We start from the raw sequence: 14,160 nt of genomic DNA, 5'->3' as shown, positions 1-14,160 counted from the left end.
TTACTGAAAAGCAAGCTCCCACAGTAATACAACATTCCCAGCCGTAAGTACTATGCATGATAAATGAACTGCATCTTTTTCACCTAGGCATATATGATCTTTTTATTTTATTTTTTTGTAGTAAGGACTTTACGTGTATGTACAGAAACTGATTTTTAAAATAAAGTTACCCTGTGAAATATACACTGGAGTAAAAAGTGTGACAACTCGCCCCGCTGTGATTAAAAGGCAGCAGAACTGTGGGAGGAGCCTCGAGTAAGTGAGCCAAGCGAGCGCGCCTCGGACTCCTGTAGTCTATCTGCTGCCGCACACTGCGCTCAGTGCGTGGACACGGACACAGCTCAACATTTCTTGTGTCTTCTGAAATACACTGGGATTATTTTAGCGCTTTCCTGCAGGAGTGACAGTGAAATAAACAGAAAGACACAAGCAGATCTCAGCAGACTCCATGTAAGGAATTTAATGCATGTTTTCTGCGCGCGTAACGCGAGTTGCGCCCCGTTCAGCGGACAAAGTTTATTTCATCTCCATGGTCCCACGAAGCTGGACCGGAATTTGAAATTAACACACCATTCAGAATATATCTATGTAAGTTATCACATACGATGTTTTTATGAATATTTATGGTTTGCATGATGGCGTCTTCTGCATGGCAGCTGTTTATAACAGGACTGTCATGAAGTGGCACTAATAATAGATGATCAGTCTGTTGAGCTTTGTAGGATTTTTATATTTTTTTCTTCTTCTTAATCTTCTGTAAATATTAGACTTTTGAGACTTTATAGTAATTTATATTCATATTACTGGATAAATACCTATGATTACATATAATAGGCTAATTCTTAACATCCTAAAATATAAATGCACATATGCTATATGACCACAGCTGATATCATGCATATTATGTCTTATTAATAAGAGATATAATTACTGTATTATTGTGAAGATTCATACAGTGAAAAGTGAAAATGTGCAATTGTTACCATAAGGAGTTCCAACCCTTAAAATGAGTTTCTATTCGACTTATTCAGATTCCTTTAGTCATATCAAATACTTTATAAAAGCATTGAATGTGTTGCCAAGTGAAACGTTTTTAGCCATTCTCTTTTCTTTTCTTTTCTTTTCTTTTCTTTTCTTTTCTTTTCTTTTCTTTTTCTTTGCTACTATCCACCTGTAATCTTTTGTGTAAATATTAGATGCTAGCCTTATATGAAAAAAGTTGGGTGGCAACTTTAATTAACAATATAACAAACATTAAATTAAACTTCAGAAGAAGAAAATGTGCAGTAAAGTGGCCAGATACATTTGGGCACATAATCTAAACTTAAAAAGTACACAATCATTCAGAAGTTTGGGGGCTGTTTGTATAAATCAGCTGTGCTGATTACAATAAACCATGATTTTCAGGATTCTTTGATTACTATAAAGTTCAAAAGAACATCATTTATTTGAAATAGAAATTGTAAAAAATGTTACTAAAATTAAAAATGTTACTGTAACTTTTGATAAATTTAATGCATTCTTGTTGAATAAAAATATTATTTTCTTTAAAAAATAAAAAAAAAGTAAATATTTATTTATTTAGTTATTTACTTACTTACTTATTTATTTTACTGACCCCAGACTTTTGACTGGTAGTCTGTTGCATATATAACAGGAACTGTGAATCTTTAATGTGAAGACTGAGGAGACAATGTGTTTTATTGCTTCTTTCTCAGGTGACGGGACACATAACAATGGTGAATTCTGTATGGAGATAGACATCCTCTTTCCAACAAGGCAAAAGGAATTTTAATTTTAGTTTTTGTGTGTGTGTGTGTCTGATATCCACCTTTCCAAGCTCTCTTCTGGAATTGTGGCCAATATTTAAAGACATTTCTCCAGGATGGCATCCAGCCTCACGTGTACGGGGATGATCTGGGCTCTGGTGTCCCTGCTGAGTGCAGCAGCTTCCTGCGTGGGGTTCTTCATGCCCTACTGGCTGCTGGGCTCACAAATGGATAAGCCAGTTTCCTTCGGTACTTTCCGGCGGTGCTCGTACCCTGTTCGGGATGAAGAGAGGCAGGCTACGATCATGCTGGAGCAGTGTGGGCGCTATGCAAGCTTTCAGGGTATCCCGAGTGTGGAGTGGCGGATCTGTACAGTCGTGACGGGGGTTGGATGCGGCCTGCTGTTGCTGGTGGCACTCACAGCGGTCATGGGCTGCTGCATATCAGAACTCATCTCCAGAACCATCGGACGTGCAGCGGGGGGCATGCAGTTTCTTGGAGGTGAGTAATAGACTGTCAACCTGACAAGATACAGTGTATTTGGTTTAGGGTGAATCTCACAAAGACATGTCCTGGTCACATTTCACTCCAAACTTTTTATTTATTTATTTATTTATTTTACTGGAATGTATTTTTTATTTTTTATTTTTTTATTTTAGGTTGGAATATGACCATTTCATGTTCTATAGTTCTTGAGAAATTTTGTGAAACTTACCCTATAACACCGGTCAGCAATAACAGCCATTCTAATTATTTAAAAAGTTTGGGGTCTGTAAGATTTTTTAATGTTTTTGTAAGAAGTAATAATGTTTTATGTTTACGAAGGCTGCATATATTAATTAAATTAAATTAAATACAGTAAAAACAGTAATATTGTGAAATAATACAAATTTAAAAAATCTATTTGAGTTCATACATACACTGAATACAAAAAAAAAAAAAAAAAAAAACTGTTATGGCAAAGCAGAATTTTTCAGCAGTTAATAATAAATAAATTTTAAAAAAACTGACCCCAGACTTTTGGACTTTTGTTCTACATGCAAACGTAAGGCGCGTTGTATGCATACATGCTACATGCATAATTAAGGTTTGTTTTCATGTGTGTGGTATAGTTTTTCCAGAGTATGAGATTAAAATATCTGTGCTAAAATCAGCATAAGCATATATCAGGGCCATTATTGATTGGTACTAATATTATTTTCACGTAATGAATGTTCTTAAGTTTCTCATATTCATATCATAATGAAGAGTCATCAAGTTCAAGCCCCTTTTTCTTTGTCTCTAGTTCAGTGAACATTGATTCCATTCAGTTTAATTCAGGGTGCCTTTGCCTCAGTGAGGAGAGAGGGAAGGGAATCTGATTGAGTTTAGACTGGAAGCTGGGGCCTGTAATTCCAAACTCAGTTTGTTTAGTTCTTGCCTGCAAGGTGCCTTTTATTTGCTGCTCTGATAGTCTTGAGGGCTTTTGGCACACGACAGAGGAGGTGAAACAAATACTGCGTGGAGCGTCTTAGAAAGAAGTTTGCTTTGTACTGCAGTGGCTCAAAGTGTGGAAAATTCTAGTGTGGCTCTTGGTTTCCTGATGTTTAAAATGCTTTATCTTCATTTATCTTCGTCTTCATTAACTCAACCAATTTGTCTCTGTTGTGTCAGCCAAACAGACACTATCTCATGTTCATTCTCATTAGCTCAGTGTATGTGCAAACTCACATAGCAACTGCTAATCACTCTTTTTTAAAGTCTAAATTCAGCCTCACAATGCATATTCTTGTATAAGCGTGCACAATTCATCGAAACATTAGCAACACCAAGGTCATAGGTCTGATTCCCAGGGAGTACATGAACTAATAAAAAGTATACCTTGAATGACATGCAAGTCACTTTGGATAAAAGTGTCTGCCAAATAAATAATGTAAATGTAAATGTAAATGAATGCCTCTTATTTTTTAACCTTGCCTGCCAATAACCTGCTTCTTTTCTGTTATGTGACAACCTCTTTTCACTATAAATACCACTGAAGATGGATATAACCACATTTGCAATATTTTTGTCTCTTTGAATATCCAGTTTCAATCAGAAATATAAGGATGTAAAATGGGTTTCATGTTCCTGACTTTTAAGCATTTTAACTGTGTGCTTTAGAAACTTAGAATATACGATGATGCTGAAAATAACATTAACTTTTTTTATTATTGTAGTTTTTTCTTATTACATACTACACTAAAAATCTAATTTCATATGGTAAAAACTCTGAAGTTCTAACAACCTGCAACTTTCAGGAACAATGCATCTCAAAGCAGCTTTTGTTACAATATACATGTATTAGAAGTTTTGATAATACATATTTTTAATTTGAACCAGCAAACACAGCAGGTGAGCTGAATATATTCTATATTCTGAATTCAAAAAGAAAGATTAAAAAATGGTTTTGTGGTTCAGTCCCACACACCCTTTGAAATTCATGAAAATGCAAACAATTTGCATAAAACTTTTCTATAAAAAAAAAAAAAAATTGTTAATATAATAATTGTTAGAACAATGGCTGTTTTCAATTAATAATGATTTAGTAAATGAAAATCGTGTCTTTTTTGTGTGTTCATGTGCTGTCCTCATGTATAAATCCTTTCAGGTTTGCCCTTATAACTATTCTGACATTAGATTCTCCCCAAAGCTAACAGTGTCAGAGCAGATTTCACCTGATCTCCAGTTGGCTACCCAGGTGCGTCATCATTTGTTCATGGACGACAGTTGAGGTGTCGCTGTCGCTTCTAACTAGCAGACAGCGGGATTTGACTTAAGAGACCAAGACACAAGGAGGTTACAGGACTGCAGGGCTGCTGAACGCATCACATCCTGTCATGTTGCCCATAGCACTGCCTTCATCACACAGAGTAATATAGTACCTCATGGCTTATGCAAGCAAGCATCATGCCTCTTATCAGCAGTTTTTCACTTACAATTAATAGAAACTGACAATTAGTCATTTGTACTTATCATGAAACGGACGTATGAGCTTTTGCTGGTCTTTAGAGAATGTGAGTAGGACTGAGTAGACATTTTGAATGTCTCTATTCCTATACACTTTAATTTAAGGTAAAGAAGACATCTATAATGTTAATTATATATATATATATATATATATATATATATATATATATATATATATATATATATATATATATATATATAATTTTATATATATACACACACACACACGCACACACACACATGTTTACTTAGCTATCTAAATGGGGACATTCCATAGGCGTAATGGTTTTTCTACTGTACAAACCGTATATTCTATTGCCCTACACCAACCCTACCCCTTACAGGAGACTTTCTGCATTTTTACAATTTCAAAAAACCTTTGTTTACTTTATTTTTAAACTGGTTTTACAAATGAGGACATCCCCAAAGGGAGGTTTTTGGAGATTTTGTCAGGTTTAGCTCAAAATTTGGTCCCCAAAATATGGTTAAGTAGGTACACACACACACACACACACACACACACACACACACACACACAGTTAGGTCCATATATATTTGTACACTGACACAATTTTCAGAATTGAAATGTATGCCACCAGAATAGAATTAAAATGAAACAATCAAGATGAAATTGTAGTGCAGACTTTAAGCTTTAATTCACGGGGTTGAACAAAAATATAACATTAAAATGCTTAGGAATTACAACCATTTTTATACACAGTCCCCCCATTTTCAGGGGCTCAAATGTAATTGGACAAATAAATATAATCATAAATAAAATATTTTGTTGAGAATCCTTTGCAGGCAATGACTGCCTTAAGTCTGGAACTCATGGACTTCACCAGAGACTGGGTTTCCTCCTTTGTGATGCTTTGCCAGGCATTACTGTAGCTGACTTCAGTTGTTGTTTGTTTGTGGGTCTTTCTGGCTCTAGTTATGTTTTCAGCAAGTGAAATGCATGCTCAATCAGGTTGAAAACAGGAGATTGTCTTGGCCATTGCTGAATATTCCACCTTTTTACCTTCAAAATCTCCTGGGTTGCTTTTTCAGTATGTTTTGGGTTATCGTCCACTTGTACTATGAAGCGCCGCCCAATCAACTTTGCTGCATTTGGCTGAATCTGGGCAGAGAGTATATCCCTATATTGAGTATATCCGGCTGCTTCTGTCTTCTGTCACGTCATCACTAAACACCAGTAACCCAGTGCCACTGGAAGCCATGCATGCTCATGCCATCACACTGCTCCACCATGTTTCACAGATGGTGTTGTATGCTTTGGATCATGAGCTGTTCCAAGACTTCTCCATACTTTTTTCTTCCTGTCATTCTGGTGCAGTTTGATCTTAATGTCAGCCGTCCAAAGAATGCTTTTCCAGAATTGCTCTGGCTTTTTTTAGATGTTTTTTTGGCAAAGTCTAATCTGGCCTGGTTTGCACCTTGTGGTGAACCCTCTGTATTTGCTCCTGTGAAGTCGTTTCTTGATTGTAGACTTTGACAGTGACACGACTACCTCCTGGAGAGTGTTCTTCTCTTGGCTGGATGTTGTGAAAGGGTTTTTTGCAATCTTATGCATGGTATAATTATAAAAGGTACTTCAAGTTCAAAGAATACAATAATGAATGTAGAACACAAATTTTGGCTCTTACAAAAATGGAACAGTCAATGATGACATTGCATGAATTTCACATAAATTTCAGTACCATGATGTGTTTCGTATATACCAAATTGTTATCATCTGACCCTGTTAACCACAGTCCCATTTTGTGTTATTCTAAATATGTGCTGCCATGGTAATGCCAAACACTTTTAAGTATAGCTGCAGTGATGTCCAAAAATATAGCATTACCATAGTGTTATCATGGTAAGTTTTTCAAAATCATAATATTACAATGGCAGTGGTAATATTATAATATGCTTCAAGAAATATCATAGTTTTATTATGATAAACCCATGAAATTTCAATGTCCAAAACATGGTATTACTATGATATTTTTAGTAAACGTACTTCAGAGACAGCTGGATAACACTTTATTTTACAGTGTCCCTGTTATATGTTACATTAACTAACAGTACTTTAGTAATAACATTATATTATTACAAGCAACTAAACCACACCCTAATCCAAACCCTATAGTACATTGTTAATTTATATCACTTAGTACTTATTGTATAATGTACACAAAACATGGTTTTACTATACTACTCTCGTGTAGGTGTAAGTAGGACAGTGTGGTCATAATGTCTGGTTTATCAAATTGTGTTTGATGAGTTCCAGGAAGTTAACAGAGCGTTGGAGAGCAGCGGCTGAACTCTTGACATTGAACTAGTTGCTGGGTTGAAGCGTGGTATTAAATTGAAGTATGCAGGACAGTACAAGAGTGAATGAGTGATGTGAAAAGCACCAGACAGGGGTTAATAGAAAGATGAGTGACCCAGGGAGAGAGAGAGAGAGAACCCTGATGTTAAATCATTGGACCGCGGTTGTCCTCACCAATTGAGTCCCTTTCATTTATATTGTGGTGTGTTAATGAGTGCTGTCTGGCAGTGAGGGCTCTGATCAGCGGGGCTTTGGCAAAGGCAGCACCTCCCTGCGGTTCACATTGATTCATCTGATGCCCATTTTACTGATAATGAGTTCGATAAGCCCTTTATGTGTCACCAAAAGCATCTTTGATTAGATCCCTCCTCTTGCCCTCTTATTCAAAAGTCTGTCTTTGTTCTTTCAGAGATGAATGATGCTTCCCTTTGTGATGTGAAGTACTGGAAAGCCCTTCCAGAATTATGCAATTTACTCTCATCTTTTATAACTCAAAGGTTCCTTGTCATGGTCTTGTTGGTCAGAGCTGACTCGAGGTTCTTTTATGCACATGAATTATAGTTTACTCAAAAAAATCTGTAATTATTACTATATTACTACAATATTATTTACTCACTCCCTTGTTCTAAACCAGTGTTGTAATAGTTAACTAAAACTTAAACTAAATATTATTAAAAATATTTTTTGGTAATGGAAATAATGTTGAAATAAAATGAAATATGAATATTAGATGAAAAACATAAAAAACTAAAACAATAAAAAAAAATAGAAAATAAATAAATCGAATAAATAGAAATATTAAAAGATGAAATATTACAATAATTAATAAAATAATACTGTTACAAACCATTTTTTAACTGATTCATCAGTTTAACAGTGAATATGATGTTTGATTTGTTCTGTTTATTACGCAAATCTATGAAATCGCTCAGAGGGTTTAAGATTGAGGCAGATGTTCATTGGCTGCTAATGTTATCAACACTGTCTGTGATCAACTGTGATCAATTTTTTTTTTTTTTTTTGGGAAATTTGATAAGTAAAGGCTCTTTTAATTGTTTTTTTTTTTTAATTATTTAAAATGATCTAAACATTATTTATTGATTTATTATGTATTATTATGATTTAAATATTTTTGACATACATTTATAATTCATTCTTGTTCTTTATTTATAAAAAAACAACAACAAACAAACAAAAACAAAAAAACTTGTTTTCCCCTGGATTACAAATGTACCAGCTTCTGCACAGGATAAAGATACTGTAAACAGGCATGGGTAATGGCATTGTTTGTGTGTGTTAATGTGTGTTTGTTTGTGTGTGTGTGTTTGCCAGCTGGAACTGAACCAATAAAACCTAATGGAAAACCTTTCTCAGTCAAACTAATGGACATATTATTCAGGCACTGCAGTGGATTTGAATTCATTTTAATGTAACATGCATATCACCTAAGAAAATGTAATACCATGTTTTTGGAAATGTACAATAGTAATTTCATGGTGATTTTTGAAGTACATTTCAGAGGATCAGAGAACAGGTTCTTCCTGCATTGTGTCCTTTTGGCTAAAAGACGTTAGATGAGTCATTGAGAGAATTGTTCATTGTAAGCGAATTGTTCATCAAAGTACATATATTATCCTAAATTTCCCTTTCATGTTAAGTTCTGGGTTATTGATTTATCTGTCTGTCTGACATCCCTCTTTGACACTTTCTTGAAGTCATACTGAAAACTCAAGTGATTCATTGTTGGGTGCTTTTATGATTCACACTGTGAAGAATTGCTGACCATGTACTGTTGGATTGGGGCCGAGTAACTCGTACTGAATAGTTGATTTGTTTGTCAGTCAAAATGTACTGAGTCAAATCTGATTAAAATGCTTTCTGTTGTGAAGTGAACAGTCCAGGGGCCAGATCTTCTCTGGCCAGACAAACATGATGTGGATAGTTCTAGTTATTTTCAACAGCAGGCTACCTCTTATAGAAAATTTAAAGGAGAACTGGTTGAATGTATGAAATGATAGGCAGCTGGTCTTTTTGATTTCTCCTCTTTATCTGTGCTTGACCGTGTACTGTTTGTCTTTCACATCTGTCGTTTACTAGCTCTCTTTCTTTCCCTTTCTGTCCTCCGAAACCTTTCAATTACCCACGTTCAGGAGGTGTTATCTCTTTGTGACCTGATCTCCAGCCCTCTATTTCAGCTCTCTTTAACCTCTCTCACTCACAGCTCTGTCACCCATGGGGGAGTCGAGCAGCTCAAGAGAGGGAGAATAAGAGAATAAAATAGAAACAGAGGAAGAGAGAGCTTGTGAAAGAATAGAGAGAGAGAAACAGACTCATAGTGGAATGTCCAGCTTAAGCAAAGATTTATTTCAGACAAACAGGAAGTCTGGCCTGGCAAAGGACAGACAGGAAGTGTTATTTCAGCTCTTTAGGTTGTTAAGTCCTTGTTTTCAGCAGCACGGTGCCAAGCGCACCACACCGCTCTTCCACCTCACACTCAGCACTCTGCAAAATGAACCGCGCTGACATAAGGGGATTGTTATTGCACAGCCAACCTTAAAATGAAAGGAGCAGTAGTGGGGAAAATTTGTTTCATAGCTGATTTATGGACCGTGCTTTCAGTTTTCTATTTTATGGAAGTAAACTGTACAATTTTGTGAAAATGAGAGTGTCTGAGAGGTTGATCATTAAAACAACTCAAAGCTCTTTCAGCTGATAGAACCGTTTTGCCTGTAATTGACATATTTATTGTGAAATTACCTTGGGATGAACAGCTCTGGGTCTATAGGAATGTACTGTATTTAAGCAATAAGCAGAGAGGCTGTGTTTAGTGTGATTTTAGCATAAATAATGTGTGTTGTTAGGCATGGTGCGAAACTGATTGATTGTGTTATAGGAACGTGTTTTTTTTTTTTTTTTTTGTCATTATTATTAAATAAATCTAAAACTATTGCAAATTGTTTCTGTTAATTGAAACAAAGCTGAAATAATATTAAATGTAATTATTAAGTGGAAAAACTTAAAAATGAAACAAAAAATAGAAATGTTGAATAAAATAAGGTGAAATAAACTAAAATGACTAAAACTGAAATAATAATAATAATAATAATATCGCTAAATTGACATTTAAAACAAAATAAAAATGTACAGTAAGCTAATTCAAAATATAAAATATTAATAAATGTTATAATAGTGTATAAATAATACTAAAATGACAATGGATCTTAGTTAAAATAAATAAATGGTCACACTTTATATTAGGTGGCCTTAACTACTATGTACTTACATAAAAAAATAAGTACAATGTACTTATTGTGTTCATATTGTATTGCAAAACACTTTTGCTGCTATTGAGGTGAGATACGGGTAAGGTTAGGGACAGGTTTGGTGGGATGGGTAGGTTTAAGGGTGGGTTAAAGTGTAAGGGATGGGTCAACAGTGTAATTATAAATGTAATTACAGAAATTAATTACAGATGTAATTACATATAGGTGTTTTTAAAAATATAAGTACAATGTAAAAACATGTATGTACACAATAAGTGCATTGTACCAAATGATTAATTCAAATGTAAGTACATAGTAGTTAAGGCCACCTAATATAAAGTTGGACCAAATAAATTTATTCATTTTTAGTTTCATGCAATCCATTAACTGAATATATTAAAAATACGGGAATCGTTTAGGCATGTTGTCACCTATATGCAAAGCTTTTCAAAAGTGCAAATACTTTTTTTGTGTAAACATATAGACTCTCCTGCATACCTCCTGTAAGAACAAATGACTTTATTTGTTTCCATAAAGCGATCTCCGATGATTAATTACATGTTCTTATGTACTCCTGCGTTTATTCTGTTAAGTTCCTGTTATTTGTTGCTCCAGCGATTCCCTATGAATATATTCTGTTTACCTATTTACCTGCCCAATGCATATTCTCCAAAAGACCTGATTTGTTTTTTGTTTTTTTTATATTTTTAAAATTAGGAAAAAACAAAGAAAACATTTTGTCTGCCAAAACAAAGTCATGTGGTGTCCCCAACATACAGAAACATGCAGATAAAATATAATGAAAATATTTTTTATGACAAAGCATGGTTAGTTGAAATTACAAACTTTCAAGCTAATTGCTAATTCATAATACTGTTTTAAAATATTCAACCTTGAAAACTTTTTTATTATACAAACCTTTTTTTTTTTTTTTTTTTTTTTTTAATTAGAATTATGATTGGTAAACTTACATGTTTTTAATGTATAAGGAAAGCTTCTTGTAATTTTTCTCCATTGACTAGACCAAGAACATTGTTAAACACAGTAGACCAAAAACCACATAGGTTTTTACCCTATACTGCTCTGCAGTGACTCCTTGTAAAATGACAGGGGCGGTGTAGTGACCACTTCTCTGGTGATATGCAGTCCTGTCAGCAGCCATCCGACAGCTCAGTCATCTGTCACAGCACAGTGAGGGAGAGGAAGGCACTTCACCCTCCTCACCACCTCCCTCAGTTTACACTCCATCTCTCTCCACTTCATCCAAACAGCATATAAGATGGCCATATGTTCAAACATAGATTTACAAATACAGGTGATTAAGCAGCCCTTTGTCACCTAAGAAAAGTATTTTGTTCTGAAAATGTTTTGGAGTCTTAAATCTGCATTTGGGCATCTTGGACTCTTGTCGTTTTAAAGGCTTATATTGTGACCCTGGACCACAAAACCAGTCAATTTTTCAAAATTGAGATTTATACACCATCTGAAAGCTGAATAAATAAGCTTTCTATTGATTTATTGTTTGTTAGGATAGGACAATATTTACAGCTTTTTAACGGCCAAAATACAGCTATTTGAAAATCTGGAATCTGAAGGTGCAAAAAAAAAAAAAAATCTAAATATTGAGAAAATCGCCTTTAAAGTTGTCCAAATTAATTTCTTAGCAATGCATATTACTAATCAAAAATTAAGTTTTGATATATTTACAGTAGGAAATTTACAAAATATCTTCATGGAACATGATCTTTACTTCCCTAATGTTTTTTGGCATAAGAAAATCAATAATTTTGACTCTGATTAATTTTGGCTATTGCTACAAATATACCCCAGCGACTTAAGGTTTTGTGGTCCAGGGTCACATATGTGAATGGATGGGGACTAGTAATTTCAGAAGTGTTGATGTGACCTGCTGTGATGCAACTCCACAGGGCTAAAAGAGAGATGCCGTTTTGGGGGCAAATCTCAGTGCTGTTTGGCCAGAGCCCAGATAGAGCTGCATTATGTTGAGGAATAAAGTGTTGTTGGATTTGCTGCATTTCAACTGTAGTTAAATTCTCAAATCAATGCAAATGAGGCTGTAGAGGATATGTGTGACTTTCCTGATGAAAATATTTTATGTTTTAGGAGATTTTAATGGAGTTCTCAACTTGCAACATTGTCACTGGCATTGAACTGTATTGGCTCAACACTGAACTGACTCGAACTGAATAACGGCATTGCCGCTTTTTGAAGTACTTATTATAGAACTGCTTTATAGCAGTATCTGAATTGTCTCCAAAGTTGAGTCTCCATAATTGATTGTGCTATTTTCCAGTGATTATCCCTGTGAAGCTGTTTTGACACAATCTATATTACATAAAGTGCTATAGAAATAAAGGTGACTGATGACTATTTTTGCCAACTCATATGAGATATCCATTTGGTCTTGGAATATTTTGGTGAGAAAAATGTGGGATCTTCTTGAGATTTTAATTGCAGACTTTGGTGTCTTGTCAAGTCTGAGCACAATATGAGACATTGTTAAGATCTCTACTAAAACTAGAGGAGTCACATGATAGATATCTTGGTTTTGGAATAATTCATGTTGAGATTTTTGACTTTGATTACAGATTTGCAGATGTTGTCTTTGTTTCACAAAGAGAACGTCTCGGGTTACTTGACTGTAACCCTGTTCCCTGAAAAAGCGGGAACGAGATGCTGCGTTTCAATAACGCTAATGAGAACATTCTTTGTTCGACCGGCTGTGAAGCACGTGTGTCAAACACGCCAAGAATTGGCTTAAATAACCTCGGTGAGTGACGTCATTACGTGCACCTGCAGGTTATAAATAGACGTGAGACGTACACAACTTCAGGTTAAACCTTTGTCTGAAGAGACGTCCAGGCTCGCCTATAGTGGTGCATTGAGGTGCAGCATCTCGTTCCTGCTTTTTCAGGGAACAGGGTTACAGTCAAGTAACCCGAGACGTTCCCTATCAAAAGCTACTCTCGATGCTGCATTTCAGTAACTCTAATGGGAACGAGAATACCAACGCCGCCGCACTGGAAGTGTCTGGACCCCCCAAGGTTGTGTAGTGTGTGCGCACAAACATTGAAGAGGTCTCAGACATGACTCTAGGATGTTGACTCAAGGACATGCAAGCCCGGAGTAGCATGGACATCCAACTAGTCTGACAAATGTGTGCGGAGAGGACCAGCCTGTCGCACCACACACTTGATGCAAGGGGAATCCTCCTGCTAGAACCTTAGCATAGGATGCAACCCAGCTGGTTGAATGGGCCCTAACTCCTAGAGATGAAGCTAAACCGAGCGCCACGTAGGCTAGGGCAATAGCATCCCTCACCCAATGCCATAGCATATGAAAGACTGCTCTGATTTAAGCCACTGGCTAATGCGGTGGATGTAAATCTGAAGAGCATGTACTGGATACAGTAAATGAAGAGCATGTACTGGATACAGTAAATGAAGTCCTTCTTGCTCTGGTGTGCTGAACGGCGGAGGTCAGAGGCTTCAAGAATGACCGTAAGATAATAGGGTGGGGATGCAAGATAGTTTGACCAGCCCATGGGCAATGTCTAAGCTGGATGACGAGACTCACAGAGACTGCAAATCCCCAATTCTCCTCAGAGAAGTAATAGCCATGAGAAAAACCATCTTTAGAGTTAGAAACCTGACAGGCACTGACTCTAGTGGTTTATAATGGGGTCCCAACCAGACCCTTTGGGAACTAAGGCCAAGTCCGACGAAGGGACTACCGCTCTGGTGTGCGGCCTCAACCACTGAGCTCCATGAATGAAGCGGGCAACTAGAGGGTGCTTTCCCAC

At 35.9% G+C, this 14,160-nt stretch overlaps 1 protein-coding gene across 2 annotated transcripts in view; it reads left to right on the top strand.

Moving 5' to 3' along the window:
• The first annotated feature begins 270 nt into the window (after positions 1-270).
• The window catches only part of LOC131554400 (LHFPL tetraspan subfamily member 6 protein), a 92,275-nt gene continuing 78,385 nt past the window's right edge, over positions 271-14,160 (top strand). For both annotated transcript variants that reach the window (XM_058799772.1, XM_058799770.1), the window contains exons 1-2: positions 271-588; positions 1,719-2,270. In XM_058799772.1, the coding sequence (XP_058655755.1) occupies positions 1,886-2,270 (385 nt within the window). In that variant the 5' untranslated portion in view covers positions 271-588; positions 1,719-1,885. The remainder of the gene's footprint in view (positions 589-1,718; positions 2,271-14,160) is intronic.

The sequence above is a fragment of the Onychostoma macrolepis genome, chromosome 15 (assembly GCF_012432095.1).
Source record: "Onychostoma macrolepis isolate SWU-2019 chromosome 15, ASM1243209v1, whole genome shotgun sequence".
NCBI classification, from domain to species: Eukaryota; Metazoa; Chordata; class Actinopteri; order Cypriniformes; family Cyprinidae; genus Onychostoma; species Onychostoma macrolepis.
The sequence above is the reverse complement of the archived record's forward strand: the minus strand, read 5'-3'. Positions and strand labels throughout refer to the sequence as shown.